Source organism: Phalacrocorax aristotelis, chromosome 15, assembly GCF_949628215.1.
Source record: "Phalacrocorax aristotelis chromosome 15, bGulAri2.1, whole genome shotgun sequence".
In the NCBI taxonomy this organism is placed as follows: Eukaryota; Metazoa; Chordata; class Aves; order Suliformes; family Phalacrocoracidae; genus Phalacrocorax; species Phalacrocorax aristotelis.
In genome coordinates this window covers 6,838,425-6,857,447 of record NC_134290.1, presented here as the reverse complement: position 1 = coordinate 6,857,447, position 19,023 = coordinate 6,838,425, and the positions used below count along the sequence as shown (strand labels likewise).

General features: G+C 52.9%; 1 protein-coding gene across 4 annotated transcripts in view; it reads right to left on the bottom strand.

The window, feature by feature from the left end:
* Positions 1 to 14,943, bottom strand: part of MN1 (MN1 proto-oncogene, transcriptional regulator) — a 114,637-nt gene extending 99,694 nt beyond the window's left edge. For all 4 annotated transcript variants that reach the window (XM_075110413.1, XM_075110414.1, XM_075110415.1 and 1 more), the window contains exon 1: positions 11,061 to 14,943. In XM_075110413.1, the coding sequence (XP_074966514.1) occupies positions 11,061 to 14,499 (3,439 nt within the window). In that variant the 5' untranslated portion in view covers positions 14,500 to 14,943. The remainder of the gene's footprint in view (positions 1 to 11,060) is intronic.
* Positions 14,944 to 19,023: the final 4,080 nt, after the last annotated feature.

Below are 19,023 nucleotides of genomic sequence, written 5' to 3'. Positions count from 1 at the left end.
CAAACCTAAATAGTATACTGGCTTTGTATTTAATAAACAACTGACTCTCCCAGTAATGTAGCAGGGCTCACAAAAGAAGTTAAAGCTGTGTATTTTCTAAGCATTGTTCATTTGACATTCTTCACCTCTTTCTTTTTTTTCCTGTCGACTTTTATTAGCTTACTTCTGAAAATTAATATAACAAAAAATTTTATCTTTCAAACAGAAGTTTGAAAGTGTAGCAGTTACAGAAATACAATTGGACAATGAATAGTTTTTATTGCCTTTACCTAGCCGTACTCCTCACTGCAAAGCAGTAATTACAGGAATCTACTTCTGTTTTAAGCTTTACAGTAAGCTCTTTCCAAATTTAAGGCCAGCAACCAACCCTTCATTACGCTTAATAGGTAGACATAAAAACGTAATTGTATCACGATCTCTCCAACTGCCTGTTTTTCCAGCTCCTGAAGCTCACTCTTGTCTGGTGCAAGGAAGAGATTTTTAATCTATTCTTATCTGTAACCAAAATACTTCAGCAGCATTGGTATAAACCACTCTAGAAAAAGCTACACAAAATACAGGAGCATTTGGGCAATTATTTGGAGTAAAACTTCATTTGCTTTGTTAAAAACCCCACATTTCCAAAGCGGTGTTTGCCAGCCCATAGCAGCCAGACTCGCACACCACACCAGCAGCCAGGCATCCAGCCGCGCGTTCGGGAGGGCTGGCGGAGCCGGGACTAGGGCACCTCCCCGGGAACACCGAGCACCCAAGAAGACGTACGGGTGCGAGCAGCAAACTCGTTTCTGCAATTCTCCTAAGCACCTCAGCTAAAGTAGGTAAAACCAGGATGCAGTGTACTAACTGGATTCAGCTACGGGACAAATCACTTTATCAAGGAATATATAATACTACTTTGCATGCGCAAAGTTTAAAAGTAAGGATGAATAAGTAACCCCCAAACTCCCTGTAGCTTTTCCTGGGACAGTTGCCCCAGAACCCCAGTGCAGTTCTAGAGCCATGTCAATTCATACCCGTTTTGCAGACAGCACAACGAATTAACAGACGATGGTACGAAACTTCCCACTGATGGCAAATAATAATAGTAAAAAAGAGCCAGAATGAAGAAATCTTTTGCTAGTCTCTCTTTTTTTGGTGAAGCGCCTATCTCAGAATAGCTAGTGTGAGATTTTTAATTATACTTGAAACAGTCCTATTTTTGCCTCTGCCTCTAGAGCAACGGCATGGTAGAAAAGAGCACAGGGAGTTGGGATGCTAGCTGTTTCTCCCAGCATAAAAAGAACAGCATGTGCCTATATTTAGAGGTAGAGAAGGGAACTACAGCATCCAGGAAAAAAAAAAAAATACTGATTTTATCTTCACAAAAGCACTTGTGTTTTTGGTTTGTTTAAATCAAGAATGTTTTGCAAGTGTTTGACCCTATATCCAGCAACAATAAAATCTGTTCCATCATAAAATACCAGCTGCTTCGCACTTTGAACGATAATACTATTTTTAAAGTGTTTCAGAATTATTGTCTCATAGATTGTGGTAATTTTTGTTATGATTACTGGGGAAATCCTTTTTTTTTATTTTGTAGAATACACGCAATAGGCACATTTATTATTTTCATCCTTATAAAACTGTATTTGGGCTGAAATTTGGACAACTCTTCATGCTAGGCAAAAAAAGCTTTTCAGCCTAATATTTTGGCACTAATAAAAATTTTAAAAACCAGTGAGTCAGATCAAATATACCACTAACACTAGATGCAAAAAGTTATCTGACTGCCATACATGTCTAAGGGATACCCTGTTTCTAGCAATATTACATCAGTACCACTCTAGGTTTAAGCCATACCAGAGTGCTGTGATGTATGGGATAGCTCAAACCTCGAGGTCAGGTCCTGGTGGGGGAGGAGATGAGAAGCCCACTTGTGGTGACACTTTGAAGCATCCTCAGGCATCTGGAGAAGGTGAAAAACCACCTCACACCAAACTACTTCCACATCATTTCGGTTTCTCTTCCTGTTGCTCACACTGAGAAATTAATTTAGAAATTCACTCACACACTGGATCGGGAGCGCCATGACCGGGCTTTTTGGTTTGTTTGGGGTTTTTTTCCAGGAGAGGAGAAACACTGCACCGGGGAGGGCAGTATGGCTGCACTGTCCCCACCAAACGCACCGGAGGAAGAAGAAATCGACACAGAAATGAGATTAGCGAGTGGGACAAGATGCTCCCAGCTCTTCCTTCCCCCTTTCCGTGCCCTGCCTACATGTACTTCCCAACCACCGCAGCCAGACCCCCAGTCGCACGCTCCATCCCGGCACTGTGCGGTCCCGGCGCACCAGCCTTCGATGGGCACCCAAGCGCCCAGACTCATCCCCGGGGTCCCTCCGGCTCCACCAGCGTGCGTCCCCACCGTGTGCCCCACCAGCATCCTCTGCCAAAGCCCCGGCAGCACCACGGGCGCTCGGCCACGCGGCGGATGGTTTACTGGGCACTGGCGAGCCGTCTGTTTTATCTCATTTGGACTGTAAATCTTTACCAGTGGGAACAGTCCCAGGTTTCTACAGCCCCATGTCAATCTGTGGTGCAATAAATATGATCTTAAATAATGAAAATAATAATAGAGTAGGACCTGAATACGGACTCCGCTGCGATCTAAATCAAACATAAACCCAAGTATCCATAAGTGCAATGGTAATGACTTGACCGACTGTGCCATCTAGCCAGGAGACGGGAACACTCAGGCAGACGCTCCGTCTCCGCCTGTTTTCACCCGACAGACAATCGGAGCATCACCTCCAGCAGTGGATGGGAGGGAACGCCCAGTCCCAGTCCCCGGGGACCCAGCCCTGCTTGCAATGCATTCGCATCTGTGTCTCTTAGATACCCTTCAACTACAGCATCTCCTGCTTCCTGTGACTTCCCTTACCCACGACCAAAAGGCTTTAAAATGTCATTATAGAAGAAGATTATACCCACTGCCACCCCCCCAAAAAATTAGAAGATTTTTCGAGGAAAGACATCCTAATATTCTGACCAGGTAATAACCCCCCTCCAGTTTTCATTTCCTATGTTAATAGATCAATTTACATCTTTCTAGGAAAATGGTTTCAGGCTACATTTAAAAAAAAAAAAAAATAATGCCTTTCTTAAACTGCATTTTGGGAGAGGATTAAGAGAAGGAAGGAAGGATATGACTGTTTCCAGGGGTTTTTAGTGTATTTGCTTCACACAGCAAATTAATATTCTCAGTTTTAAATCAGGAGTATATTCTTAATTAGGGTATGAAATGTTTTAAAATTTTCTTCACTTTACAAACGGCTGCTTTTTCAATTAACTGTGCTTCCTCAGCCTCAGGATGATCTTTCTATTAGCAATACAAATGCTGTCTAATATTTTGTGAATACTAATTCACAAAATTAATTAAATGCAGACTTAACTCTGAAAACTTACATTCTACCACAAAAAAATGTTGTCTCCCAACCACTGACTGATTACAGGCTTTTCTGTGATCAAGAGTATCAATTCCTAAAGGCCCAGTGGTCAGAACTGAAGGTATGAGAGTTAAAAGAAAAGAAGGTAGCAATTCAGTTTCCTCATCACGTTTTTTTTTTTTTAATGCTGCAAACAGAGGAGAAAGGAAAAAGGGAAAAGATAAAGATCCAGAACTTCAGGCAAACTGACCATTAGGGCGAGGCTGCAGCGCCGTCCCTAACACAGCACCGCAGCAAAGAGCTAGCGAAGCCCTCAGAGCGCACGCACGTTTTTGTGTTTAAACTCAAATAAACTGAATTTATTTTAATGTAAAAAAAAAATCTATCAAAGCAGCACTTAAACGTAACCAGATTTCAGCTTACCAAACCAAAAAAAGGCTTCTTTAGACAAATCTTAAAAGCTAATAAAAATTTAGACGGCGCAGTGTCATGCACTGCATTTTTACATTCAAATACTAAACAGACACAAATAGATTTCCTAAAATTGAAAACAAACAGACATAAATTGCACAACTAAAGCCTCCCAGCAGAAGTTAAGCATGCAGACGAGAAACAGTTCATTCTCAGGAGCTTCTCATGACTGATACATATGTGCATCTTGGGGAGTGAAATCATAAGATGTGATAAAACAGTCATTGTCTAACAGGGGCAAGACAAAACTCGGAAAAACTTTATTTAAAAACGGCCAGCATGGATCAGACCCGTTCCTATGGGAAAGGGATGCATGCTAGGTTTGAGTCTGGCATCTCGAAAGGGCACAAGCCCACACGGCTGCTGAACACAAATGCTCTTATGATAACACTTGTACTGTTACAAAAAATAACTTCAGTATGGGCGAAAAGACTACTAGGAAAACAGTAATCACAATATTTTTTGCATCAGTATATGGATAAAAAGTGCAACACTAAGAGTACATTTCTAGATTATCAAGTCTTAGAACTTACTACATCAACTAAGGAAAATGCATTCCCCGCATCCATGTGCTTTTGTCATTTGCCAGGAGATGAGCAGAACATGACGACTTAGAAGTGAGGGTGTTGGGGGGAGATGAGAAGAAAGGGTGCTGAGGAGGGGAGTAGCAAAAGCTATATCATCTAAGATGTTCTCTTTGAAGTATTAAGAAAGTCAGCTTGTAAAAATTAACGGATTAGACCTCCAGCTGCTCAATTCTCAGCTTTAAATTTAAAAGGTATTTCACTTTGAAACATTGGCACATAATCCATAAAATATATTTAAATTTTTTTAAAAAAAATCTTTGCATTAAAAAAGGTCACTAATAATTAATAATGTTTTAACTGCACCAACACAAAAGTGTTTTGCAAAGGAAAAGCAGCTAACTACAAAGAATATCAGTGTTTTTACATAAGCTAGTCTATCTGGGTCTATCTACAGAATAGCAAAAATTGAGACTTACATTTTAAAAGTTGAGAAATCTAACCAAGATCAGGGAAGTCAGGGCAGACCTTGAATTTCCTGGAAGATTCCACAGCCTCACCTGTTTAATTTCCATAGGGTCCCTGCCCTGTGCCCCTCACCCAAGAACTGATGCTGAGGAAGTGCACAAGCAAGCCATGTTCTAAATATACCTCATTAACGGAAGCTCTCTCTCTTAAAAACACCCCTCAAATAAATTAAACAAGAATAATTCTGTATTTAAAAAACCCCAACACATCAATGTTAAAAATTGCCTGCAAACTACAAGCACATATTCACAGGCGCGAACTTTGTTCATTTCAAGGGTGTAGATTCCTCAATGGAGAAGCCGGGAGAGTGTGGCAGAAAGCTGGCTGCTGGCGGGAGCAGCGGCCGCCAGGGACAGGCAGGTATCCGGCACCCGGCGCGCGTTATCCATAAGCTGCCTGCTTACGAAGCACTCCAGCCCGAAACACGTTAAAGATGATATATTGTGCGCTAGTGACAAAACAGGGAAGGATCCCACTAAGCACAATTTGACTGGTCTTTTTTGATATTCTCAACATTCTCTAGGAATTACATAGTTAAACTGTTTATGATATTTCAGTAAATTTAGCATTAAAAAAGTGTGTCGGGCCACCTGAAGATTCATTTTAGAGCTGGCTTTACACTTTCTGTGAATACTCTACTCATACTTACATTTAATAGAATTACACAAGAAAGCACAGACTAAAAATGTACAGTAATTTGTCGAGTAGTAAAATTTTACGTGGCCACCTAAAGATGTTTTGCTGAACCAAACCCTCTCCCTGGTACAGAACACAGCAGAAGCTGGGAGTCAGCTGTTACAAATAAAAGCAGCCTATATACTTTTAGGTTAGACTTTTGTTTAATGCCTTATCCTTTGCTCTGTACAAGTAACAACAAACTGTATCTGTAGGTATTGCTGATTAATTACCTTTTTTAGCAAAAAATTATTTGCAGATTTATGGCACAGCATTCCATATGGTCATTGGTATAAAACCAAAAAAGGTATTGCACGTTAAAAATTAACATCAGACACGGTGTAATACGTCACAGAACAGAATAAATCTATGCTCTCATCCAAGTTCATAAAGTCTAATTCATTTCCTTTTACATCATATGTAAAGATCTGAAGCACATTCACACACCAATTTCAAGAAATACATCCCCCAAAGCCCGTCTCACGCACTCTCTCACACTGTGCGTACAAAACCCACCCAGTTAAAACCAACCTCACAACTAAATGCGCCACTATACAATAACAGATTTTGGTGAAAGAAAGCATCATGATGCAAACCAAATTTGTGATCTGCATTAATTCAAATACAGTTAGACTGTCCACTAAAACGAGCAGAACAGGTAAATCCAAAGACCAAAGTTAATACAGATGGATGGATGTAAAGGCAAACAGCGGTTACGGCAGTTACTGAAATGCCAATAAATTCACACACTTTATGCATTAAATATCTTAGTGCACTACAGCAGCAATAGCAAATAATATTGAAAACTCTCCCCCTTTGCCTTCTCTAATATTTACCATAAAGGTCTACCAACACACTGCTGCAGAATGTTTATGAAACAAAGGAAAACATTTCTAAACAGGACCATTTTCTAGTAGAAAATATTAAAAATGAGAGTCGATCAAAGTAAACAATGGAGTATTACTGTCATTCATATGAAGTCAAGCCAAGCAGGGGCAATGTCTCAAATTTTTTTTTCTAACAGGTCAGAAGAGTTTAGAAGATCATATTAAATCCAAATCTAACGCACACTGAACTCTCTCCTATGGTATGCAATGGAGTATTCTTTCCTCATAAATCTGCATGCCAATCCAGATCATTTATTAAAGATGTATATTTCATATCTGTGGAGTATATCACATAACTTCTTGGCAAAGGTAATAGCATTTTTTCACTAACTGTTAAAATTCCTTGTGTAAGTTTAAACAGCCCTTTGAAGCAAACAAAGCAGCGTCGGGCATCACAGATCCATCGCTGCAAAGTGCGCTGAGCTTCATCAGTGAACTCATTTCCAACAACCCTTACTGCAGCACAAACCCGTTCCAAATGACCTATTGCTTTCAATGATATTTAAGTGTTTTAAATACCTCACGAGAGGTCTGACAAACTCAGTCTCAGCAAACAAACCTAGTCCCCTGGTAAAGCTTCTAAAAGAATTCAGCAGTATTTAAAATAAAAGCACACAGCAGAACATACTAGGAAAGGAAAGAAAACAAAGGCTCCTAGCCACATCTGGACCAAATTTGACCTTTGTATTTGGTAGTAATTTACAAACGTTACATACTGCTTCGTTAAGAGTTTCGGCCTGCTGGCTCATTCAAATGATAAGCCCGGTGTTACAATGCAATATTAACAAAAACTCAAAGATGAGAACTAACCGTGCTGCACTGCACATGCCCATCAGCTTGGACAGACGAGCCCAACGGCCACGGAGCAACTGAATATATTCTCATTCTTTCCAATCAACACCTGCCTGGTTGTAGGTTACGTATTGATGTCTTCACCTGACACCTGCAGTACAGGACCTTCAAAATATCAATTAAAAAATAAAAACAAAAGCCCACCAGAACTTAATTACTGGCTTTCTAGAGAATACTAATCAACATTTTGCTGAAGGGGAAATTGTTCTGGTTCAGTCAAACCAGGCAACGTAAAACCCCATTAAACTGGCCCCAGGTTTTTAAGTGAATTTGATCTGGTTATTCTTTGTTAGCTAGAGCTGCGGTGTTGGAAGTCAACACGACCTCTCTAGACTCAGTATTACTGTATATCACTCCCAGCCCTAGCTGCACGGCAGAGGAAAACGTGAAATTCTAGATAGCATTTTGGGGGAAAAACACAAACTATCAGCCACTTCACATAAAACATGTTAGTTCAAGGAACGATGTATCAGAGAAAGCTCCTTACAGAAAATCACATTTCAGCAAAGACAGATGTCCAGCCAGCATTAAAAATGTTAAGTTCAGAAATAAAATGTGAACACACGCACAGAACTCTCTGAAGGCTATCGCTAATGATGTAGGTGTGTTCGTGTTACATGGGCACCTACAGCACAGGTGTCTGAAATAACGCTATCTGCTCCCATCTACCTTTAAAATTCACAGCTCACGCAGATTGTTAGATATTAGCAAATCATTTTAATGCTACTATGAGAAAAAAGAGATGCACTATAAGGAGTCTGACCAGCCATTAAAACAGCTCAAACAAGTTGCTTCCCCCAGTAGCCCAGGCATTAACAGAGTGTTTGAACAGTTCCCGATTCTGCTGCGTTTCGGGGAGCCTGCCCATTTCAAAGCTGCCCCTCCTCGGCAAAGCTGGAGCCTCCACTCCCTGGCACGCTCGCTCCGTGCTGTGGGAGGAGAGCAGCGGGAAGGCGGACACCGAACCCCGCGCTCAGCCGAGGGGGAACGTGCCCACTGACACCCACCATCCCTTCCTCCGCCCTGCCCAGAGCCGGCGGAGCAGCCGGTGCAGACTGTGGCCGTGCCACAATAGGAATAAATCACCGAACACTTTCCCTCCCATCACGGCAGGTGTAATTAAGAAGCCCACCAACAATGCCGATGTGTTGGTGAGGGAACTTGGGTCTAAGGACTAATCTCACTCTTAATAATATTCCACATTACTACGAAATGGTGAACACTCCCCCAGCGCAGTATTAAGCACATCTAGGAACTGCTCGAAATTTGGAGGAGTGTCGTCTGAAGCCTGCGCGTTCACCCTGCACACGTACACCAGGGAACTGCTGGAGCAAATACCACAGATGCAAATCCCAGTTGACTAAAAAGGTTTAAAATCTCCACCACTGGATAAATAAAGCCTTTTCTTAAACGCAGTTTCAAACACTCGGGGGTATGGCAAAGTAAAGTTAAATTATTTCCACTAACTGAGGAGAACAGCCAGTTTTGTCTCACTTACTGTATCTTTACCTCTTCTAACAACAGTTAAAGTAAATTCTCCACTGGTCTATTCGAATTTCCTCCTCCAAAGAACGAGTCCGTTCAAATCCTTCGACTAAAGTGTGAAACAAAATGAGTGCCTCTGTGCATTGTCGTAAAACTGGTTTGCTATTTTATGTTAAGCCTCTGAAATACTGAAGCATATCCTTATATAGGAACACTGATTAAATGGTTTTCCTTCCAAGTGTGAACTGTTTTAACAGCAACACTGTGGTTATCGCGACCAGAAAGCAATTACTTATTTCACTAGATGTTACTAAGAACAGCGGTGCTCAAAGTGAACGTAGGAGTACTGTTAAGGATGTTAAAGAAAGCATCGCTCCATATGACACATATACACAAAATATACATAATTTTAAGCCAAATTACACTTTTAATAAATGCGCTGTTCAGGATTAAATCACCGCTCAGGATTTTTTTTTAATCCATTAAACTAAGATCTGCGGAGTAAGTTACTTTTAAAATCTATTTCTAAATCCAGGACGGGGTGCAGATCTGCATATCTGTATGCGTGTGTGTGTGTGAGCGTGCACACATAACGGGGGGTGCATATGTGTGCGTGTGTGTGTTGCGAGAGAATGTATATATGTGTTCGAGTCTGCCAAGGTAGAAGTGACAGGAACTGTGATTTGTGCTAACTAGCTATTGATCCAGTCAGATCTAGATGTTGTGTACAAGAAACAATAAAAGAGAAGGGGCCAGGAAGGATGCTGTGTGCAACTCCATTTAAAAATGGAAAAGAAGGGCCCCAAACAAACCAATTTATGTCCTTGCCTGGGTGAAGCATGGAGAATGCTGATGGGCTTCCTAGAGTCTGCCGTGCATGCTAAACACTCCCGCTTGAAATGAGAGTCTCCTGCGCTGGGCATTAAACATGAACAAAGAGACAAACCGTGGGGGCTAGGATTCACGCTTCAGAAAGCCAAAGCTGGAAAGCCAACCAGAACTGGGGGTAGGAAATTGCCCAGTTTTCAAACCAGTTCCCTTTTGATTTCCCCACACCTTTCTTAGCAAAATTACTAAAAGCGGAGGACTGTAAAAAGTCAGTCTGTACAACCTGATGTAACAAAAACAATTTTGAACTACACTAGCAGTACCAAAACATCAACTTTCCTAGGCATGAATAATGCGTTTATGTTGTGTAAATTACGCACGTGTACTTATAGCACATGAAAAAAATTGCCTGTGCACATTCATACAGCAGGTACATGCACGTGCATCTATTGTAATATTCACACACAGTCAGGCGGCTTGGAAAACATGGCTTTGATAAGATAAAATAGAAACCAATTGAATCTATAATCATCTTTACCTTAAACAGCTTTTATAATAGAGGGCTTTCATTAAAATATTTTTTTCCTGAGCGTGGGGAATTATGATGCCCTCTGGACACAGGGAAGGATCAAAATGACAACTAATGTCGAAATTAAACATCTGTCAACTAAGCAAGTTTTACATCAGCAGACCCAGAGCCTTATTTTAAATTGCCTTTCTATTAAAGAAAAAAAACCAAACCAAACATTAAGAGCCTTTCAGTTCAGTATCGCCCTGCCTGTAGGCTCTTAATGCGAGCAGGGAAATACCTGGAATCAAAGCGACGGCACCACTAACAAATCTGTGTTTTCATGGTTTAAGGAAGATCTCTGTAACAGTTTGGGGGAAATGGCTGGAAGGCTCAGCCAGCACAGGGCTCTCCGGCAGCCGCCTCTTTGGCACCCCATGCCCAGAGGGCTCTGCATGGAGTCCCCTCCTCAGCACCCCATGCCTGCAGGCCCCCCCTCCAGCAGCCCCCCAGGCCCGGCAGCACAGCTCAGCACCCCCGGGAGCCCCGGGCTGCTGCAGCCCTCGGCAGCCACTCCCCAGGAGGCACAATGGGGATGAGGCTGGTGGCAGAGGCCACCGCGGGGCCGGCTGTCACCCAGGGCCGGCCGGGCAGCAGGCGCTTTGTCCCTGCCACCGGCCGCCCCAGCGGAGCCACCTGGCATCCCGCAGCCCCAGCCCGGTGCAGGAACGCAGCCGGCACCCACTGCGGCCCCTGCCAGGGGAGGAGCGGCTCTGGAGCCAGCATGCACCCGGCATCCCGGGGTTGGAGCCCTGCCACCTCCAAGCAGCCCACCCGTCCCCCCCGTGGGCCGGCACCCCGCGCGGGACAACCAATACCTTCTTTGCTGGGGTTCGTGGGCTTGGGCTTCTCCCAGGGCGCCATGGGCTTGTCCTCCTCCTGCCCCTCCATCAGGGCCTTCTCGCCAGGCAGGTACCAGGTGGAGTTGTGCTCCGCCATCAGGGAGTCCAGGTCGATGGTGCTCATGGCGCCCTTGACGCCCTCCGAGCAGCAGCTGCCCAGGTCACTGTCCCCGTTCTGCCCCGCGCACTCCCCCTTCTTGCTCTTCAGCCCCAAAGGCTGGTCTTCCGAGATGCTGAACTGCTGCCGCTGGAGCTGGATCTGCGCCTGCAGGATCTCCAGGGGGTGGATCTCGTCCTGGGCCGAGGTGCTCGTGGGGGTCCGCACCTGCTCCATGCCCGGCGTGCCGGGGTGGGCGCCCGCCGTGGTGCTGAGCCCGTAGCTGTCGGGGGTCGAGGTAGACGTACTGAGGAGGCCGAGGGCCAGGGGCTTCTGTCCATTGAGAAGTGTGTGCTCCCCGCGGGGCAGCTTGGGCGAGCCGCCCAGCAGCGGGCTGCGGGTGGGCTTGGAGGCGGCGTTGTCAGAGCTGGAGGACACCTCGTCCTCATTGCCATAGCTGGTGCTGACCTCGTCGGGAAAGTCCACGTGCGGGGAGCTGCCATCAGACTTGGTCACGCTCTGGATGCCGCTGTCCAGGGAGGACATCAGGTCAGGCTGCTCCCCCAGCAGCAGCTCGCCACCCTTGCCCCAGGAGGGCGAGGTCAGGGGCTTGTCATGGGGGGTACCCCCACCGCGTTCCGCGCCCGCAGCCCCTGGCGGGCCCCCCGCCGCCGCCGGCACTGCCGGCTGCCCCGGGCTGACACCAGCCCCGCCGCCCTCCGCGGCCGAGAACTTATCAAAGAAGGTGCCGGGGCTGACGTGCCCGCTGTCCCGTTTCCGGCGGCCCCGCCCCCGCCCACCGCCCGCCTTCCCCTCACCACCGGCCGCTGGCTCCAGCGCATAGCCAGGCGAGAGGCTACTCTCGGCGGGCAGCAGCGGGGCGGTGCCCGCCGCCTTGCCCGTGCCACCCCCGCCCGCCGGCGGCCCTGCTGGAAAGTAGTCCGGGGCAGCAGGCGGCGGCGGGTCGGGCTCAGCCTGGCTGAGCTTGCGCTTGGCCTCAGCCGGGCTCTTCTTGTTGAAGGTGACGTTGAGGTTGGGGGCGCCGAGGCTGGCGATCATGTTCTGGCACGCGGTGGAGAGGGCGGCCAGGCAGCTCTGCCCAAAGACGTTGTCCTTGCTGGCCGGCTTGCTAAAGGAGCCCAGCGAGAGGGCGCCCAGCTTGCTGGCAGCGGGCCGCGGTGGCGGCGGCGGCGGGAATTCAGGTGGGGGCGGCGGGTAGGCACCCGGTGAGGCGCTGAGGGTGGGTGCGGCCCCGTGGGCTGCCGGCTGCCGTGCTGCTGGCGCGAAGGGGAAGCCAGGCTGGGCAGCAAAGTCGGCGGGGCCACGGCGCTCGGCGGGGGCGCTGGGCAGCGCCACACCACCGCCCGGGGACTGCAGCTGCGAGAGGCCACCCATGGCGGGCGCAAAGGGCGGGTGGACGCCAGGCGAGGGCAGGGCCTGCGCCGGCCCCTCACCCGCCATCCGCATCGGCTCCTGCAGCCCCAGCCCGCCGGCACCTGGCCGGAAGAGCACAGCGGCACTGCCCGGCTGCAGGCCCAGCTCGTGGGGGGCCGCCTCGGCCGGCAGCCCTGGTGCCGCCATGCGCCGTGGCAGCAGCTCCCCGGGCGGCGGCGGCCCCGCAAACCAGGCGCTGTCGGGGGCCAGGTGCGGCGCTGGCGGGTCAAAGCTGCGGCCGCCGCTGCCCGCCTCCCGCTCGAAGGCGGGAGGGGGCAGGCCACCGGGCGGGCCCACCTCGCCATGGTGCCCCAGCTGCTGCAGGCTGGGCGGCCGCAGGCGCTGCTGGCTGCGTGAGGCCATCTGCTTCATCACCAGGGCCGCATTCTGGCGCTGCGCCAGCGCCGGGTGCTCAGGGCCGCCGTGCGGCAGCGGGCCCCCAAAGGCCTCGGGTGCCGGTGGGGTGAACTCGCCCGGCAGGCCGGGGTAGGCCGTCGGGGAGAGGTGGCTCTCCATGGCGGGGCCGTGCATGCCGCTGCCCCAGGAGGCGCAGCGCTCGACGCCGGGGTTGCCGGGGAAGTCGAACCGCGGCCTCTTGGCGATGCTCACGTAGGGGGCATCGAAGTGCTGCAGTCTTTGATTTGGTGGCTGTTGCGGAGGAGGGTGCTGCATATTAAACACGGGGTCGGTGTAGGGATGCATATTCCTGTTCTCCAGTCTGTGAATAGGGTATTCAAACTGTGCATGCTGGTTCTGCATTATGGGCCCATTGTCCTGCAGGTTGGGGTTGGGAGCGTTGGCTTCTGTTTGCTGTTGCCTAGGGATGGCTGGCGGGCAGGAGTTCTGTCTGGCCAGCAAGCCCGGCGGCTGCTGCGGCGGCTGCGGCGGTGGCGGCTGCTGCTGCTGCATCAGCGGATGCCTGGCGCTGGCCCCCGGCTCCAGGCTGGTGGACATCTTCCGCGCCCCCCCGAAGCGCTCGAAGAAGACGCCGTGCTGCTGCGGCGGGTGCGCCTTGGCCACGGCCATGCCCGGCGCCCGGGGCAGGGCGGGCGCCCCCGCGAAGCTGCCGCCCGCCGTCACCTGCCGCCCGCCGCCGTAGTGCGGCAGCTGCCCCTCGGGCTCCGACGGGGAGAAGACGGGCAGCTCGAAGTGGCCGGCGGGGCCGTCGCCGGGGTAATTGTATTCCAGCGAGTCCACGCCGCCCTGCGCGGGGAGCCGCCGCTGCTCCAGGCCGTGGGGCTCGGAGGAGCCGGCCGCCGGCAGCCCGTGGAAAGAGGCGGCGCGGTTGGGGGACTGGTCGAGGGGCAGGCAGGGCGCCGGCACGGCGTGGCTGGAGGCGCCGGCGCTGTGGTGCTGGAAGTCGGGCAGGTTCCCGGGACGCTGCTGCCCGAAGCCCTCGCCGCCCTGGCTCTCGGCCATGTGCTCGTAGCCGTCGGCGAACGCCGTCTGCCCGCCCAGCGCGCCGCTGTAGCCCAGGAGCCGGCCGCCGTGCACGCAGGAGGCGCCGGGGTCGGGCCCGAAGTTGCCGCCGAAGTGCGGGGGGTGCTGATGGGGGTGGTGGGCGCCGCCGTGGCCGCCGTGCGGCTGCTGCCCGCCGAAGAAGCCGTGCACCGGCGGCTGCATGCCGCCGCCGTGCAGCTCGGCGGGGCCGCGGCCCGGGAAGCCGTAGGCGTCCCCGGCCAGGCTCATGTTCATGCCCAGGAGGGGCGGCTCGCCCAGCGCGCCCAGGGCCGGGTCCACCGCCGCCGCCGCCGGGCCGCCGCCGGGGAAGGCCGGCGCCTTGAAGTGCGCGCTCATGCTCAGTCCGGGCTGGCCGAAGCCCCGCTCCGCCTGCCCGCCGCTCCGGCTGCTGCTCTGCGGCTCGAACTGCTCCAGCCCGAACATCCTGCGCGGCTCCTCAGAAGGGCATGGCCGCTCCGCTCCGCGCCGCTCCGCCGTCCCGCTCCGCGCCGCGCCGGCCGCCGCTCGGCCGCCCCGCTCACATCCTGCCGCGCCGCCGCGCCGCTGGCACCGGCCGCCCGCCCGCTCTCACCCCGGCGGCTCGCCGCTCGCTGCCGCCCGGCGCCGGCCGCGCTGCGCTGCCCGAGAGCCGACGGGGCGGCGCGCCGCCGCTCATAGGCTCCGGCGCCCGGGAGCCGAGCGCCGCATCGCCGGCCCGCCGTGCGCTGCCCGCGGCTCGCAGGGCTCCGGCGGCGGCGGCGGCGGTGGCGGTGGCGGTGGCGGGGCCGGGGCGGGCGGCGGGGCCGGCGCTGCGTGCGGGCGCTGGGAGGGCTGCGCCGCGCTCCCCTGCGCGCTCCCTCGCTCTCACCCGGCGCTGGCGGAGCAGCAACAAGTTTTGCATTTCAGCGATGAATTTCAGCCATCGGGGCTGCGCCAATGAGCGCCGCGCGGCCCGGGGCGGGGCTCGCCGTTAAGGTGGCTCCGCCGCGCCGCCCGGCCCCGCGCCCCGCCCGCCCGGCGCCCCGGCCCGGCTTAGCGAGGCGAGGCTCAGCGCGGCGCGGCTCGCCCCCCGCGCCGCACGCAGCGCCGGGCGGGCCGGGGAGCCGCACGGAGCCCAGAGGTGCCGGCTGCGGGTGTCACGGAGCGGGCGGGGCGGGGGGGCACCGGGGCTGGAACCCACCGGCGGGACCCGGGCCCCGCGCCGCCCGGTGGGCACGGCCACGGCCACTCCCCCGCTCCTGGCCACCCCGTCCTGCCCGCCCGGGCGGAACCCGCCCGGCAGTCGCGGGCCGGGAGAAGGCTCCCGACGGCCCCGGTAGCGCCCGCGAACCCCGAGCCGCTGTCCGAGCGGCGCGGCGCGCCCCGTCGGGGCCGCCCGGACCGGCAGCCGGAGCCGCGCAGGGGAGGCGGGCGGCCCAGCGCCCCGCTTGCGCCCGGGCGGGAGCGGGGATGTCAGAGCCCGGCCTCCCCGGAGGGGAAAACATCCATCAGGTCCGGAGGGGTTAAAACCAGGCGGCAGGATAAGGCAGTTCAGGTGTTCCCGGCTCGCGCATGTCGATAGTTTAAAAAAATAAAACCGAAAATTACTCCCACCAAAAAAAAATGAGATCTATAAATAAGCGGTCGAGAAGTATTTGTATATGGCAGGAGAGTTTTAAAGGGATTTTTTTTCTGCAGGATCAGGATGCTGCGCTGTGATTAAATATTGATTTTGTGTAATTAGTTTTCATGTGAACTATCCTCCTTGCTGATGGCTCGGAGATTTCAGAACTAGAGAAGAAATGGAATTGGACATGGAAATTATTACTTAGCAAAGTGACAAGGGGGGGCGCAAGGCCCGGGGTGCGGGGCTGGCACCAGGGCAGAAAATGAAGTACGCGCGGCCCGACAGCGGCACAAAGGGATAAAAGGAAAGTCTCGTTCGCTACGGGAACCGCGGCCACGGCGGGAGGAGGACCCGCCGGCTCCTGCGCCCGTGTCCCCGCAGAACGGCAGCGGCCCGGACCGACGGCTGCCCGCCCGGCTGCGCCGCGGCTCCGCACCCGGCGGAGGCTGCGGGGCAGGGACGACCCCGGGCCCCGCAGCTCCCCGGGGCTCCCCGCCGCCGCCGCCGCCGCGCTCCCTCTGCGCCTGCGTGCGCGCCGTCGGAGCCGACTCTTCCGAACGGGCACAGCGCCCCCTGGCGCCCGCCCCGGCCCGGCTCGGCCTGGCTCAGCCCGGCCCGGCTCAGCGCGGCTCTGCCCGGCTCAGCCGCAGTCCCGGGCCGGGCGGGCAGGCGGCCGGGCCGTGCCCCCGGGCCGCCCCGACGGCGGGCAGCCGGGCCCGGCGGGGCGGGCCGAGGGCCGCGCCTGGCCCCCGCCGCGGAAGGACGAGGACGAGACCGGTGGGGACGACGGGCTCCACGGAGGCGCCGGGACCGGCTGCTCGTTGCCGTCCCGCAGCTGCTCTCCGCGGTGACCCTCCTCGGCCCGTCCTGCCGCGTTCAGGCAGCCCCCCGCCCCGGGCACCGCCCGTTCACCGCCCTTTGCCGGGGCGGCTCTGGGGCAGCCCGGGCTGCAGGGTCAGCCCCGCCGCGCCCCACCTCGCCGCCAGGCAGCCGGGCAGGAGCTCCCCGAGCCGGGCCTCGGGACAGCCCCCTCAGGGCCCCCTTTCCGCTCCTTGTGCTGCCTCAGCGGGCGCAGGACGGCTCCAGGCCCGGGGCAAGCGCCTTCCCTTCGGGGCTGCGCACATCTGGGCAGGATGGTGATTAACACGATTAACGCCTCCCATAAGCTGGGTCCTCGAGGGGTCCCTGCTTGGGGCTCAGCGGTCAGCCCCACTCACTCCAGAGCCACTGCAGGCTTGCTGGAGAGGGAAATCCTGATGGTTCACCCGTCCACAGCCTGTCCCAGCTCCCCCAGCACCGCTTTTTCCGCACTCAGTCAACTTCTTTTGACTTTCATGGGAGCCAGACCACATCCCAGCAGAGAAGCAGGTTCCTGAAGCACACGAGCCTCCTTGTTGCACTATGCTCTGGGACACACGCCCGGCTTGCACCCGCAGTGCCTCATGCCTCCCTCTGCTCGAGCTGGGGTCATCCGAGGGGCTGCTCGCAGCGCAGGAAGCATGGTGTATCCGTGCCCCACACTGGCCCCGGCGTAAGGGCTCTGCGGCAGCAAGGCGGGCGGGCGCTGGGCACAAAGCGCATGGTAGATATTACACCAGTTCCTGAACCCGGGAAGAGGAGGACGGTTTTGTTGGGGACACCTGACTATCCATATCAGTGTGGGAGCAATTTCTCTGTCACATCACAGAATTTTTTGAAGCTTGTACCTCGCAGGAGCAGCATTAACATGCTTTGGCTTTTGCTCCCAAGAAGGTGGCTTCCAAACAGTAAGAGCAGTAGGTCTGCTGAGTGCCAGGTCGTGGCTGCCAAGGGCAAGCCTGCAGGGGCATGAAGGTACTGCACGGAGAGGTGCTACCCTGGCTTGTCCCCGCGTACAGGTGTGGCATGCGCTCTGCTCTTCATTTCACCTTGAAGTGGTAAGGATTCATTGCGTAAACTAGCATTCATTTATTATCCAGTATTTTTCTGGGGAAAATAACATCCAATTTAAAAACTCGATTATTTAAAAAGAAGAAAAGGAAAAAAGCTGGATTAATTTTAAGAGCGCCTATCAAAACAGTAAGTGCAACAGAACAAGTAAAAGCATTGTAAACCAAAACAATATTGGCATTTTAATGCTAGTCCTGCCTGTTCAGAGTCACACAATAGGGCTGAGGCTCTGTGGCTGGTAAGTCTTTAACGGGGGCAAGGAACGTGATCAGCCTCGCTGGGACAGATCAGCAAGTGCAGCATCCACCTTGGGGAAGTAACTCCACTTTCACCTCAGCTACAGTCCATTTTCTGTTGGTGCAGCCGCTCTAGGATAGTATAAAAAGATACTTTCCATGTAAGACACCACATGCCAGTTGGGCAATAGATCTGTTGGGATTATTATGGGAGATAATTACTCACTGTTTTAATCACAGTGGGTTTCATTTGTAGTTGACCCTTTTTATCACAGCTTTATTGTTGTGTTTATATACAGGTACGTCTCTGCGGAAATGGTCGGTTCTCTCTGCACCGTGGATACAATGAAAGCTGTATCAGAAGTCATGTGGAAGAAAGTTACTTACTGCTCTAAGGAGGCTGGATTTCTGCTGTGAAGAATTACTTCTGCTGCTGTAAAAAACACCTCAGGACTCTGAAATTGCAGCTCTTTTCTAAAGCAGGGGGTCGTGCCTCTCACAGATACCGTCTGTAACGTTGGCTTCCATGGAAGAGACCAAATGCTTCAGAAAAGACAGAATTTTACTGATTTAGAAGACTCACCTTGCATTTCCTGGAAGATTCAGAATCCATTTGTTCTTCAAGTGGAGCGAGCACTGTCTCTCTGGAAGAGCAGAATGATGCTGTGAGGAAGAATATAGTTAGAGGGACGGAGACTTCCTTGGTCCATGGGCTGACTTTCTCAAATGCTGCTGGGCAAGCATTAATCCTCCTCTCCCCTCCTTCCTGGTCTGTGCCCACCAGCGAGAGTGGCAGGTATCGCTGCCGGGGCCAGCGGCGAGGCTTGCTGCTGTATGCTGCAAGCGTTAGCTAACCGCTCGCTCCTTCCCCAGCCTGCTTCACCAGAAGGCTTTTCTGCTCCTCCACGGCTGGCCTAGGCATCACTGTCTTGCAGGAGCAAATTATAAGACTGAAAGTTTCAGCACGGTAACTGGCCAGCAGCACTGCACGGATCCAGCTGCGGCTCAGGAGTAGCGTGTAACTGGCCGATGGCAAATGTGGAAGTAGTATCAGCCTAAATATTTTGACAGTAAAAACAGCGAGCTGATTGAAATGGTAAGGTCCTATACTAGCTGCAGTGTTCTACAGGCTCGTGGTATAAACATTCGCTATTTGTTAAACGTCGGAAGGCGGCTCAACCCTGGTTTCTAACTTGG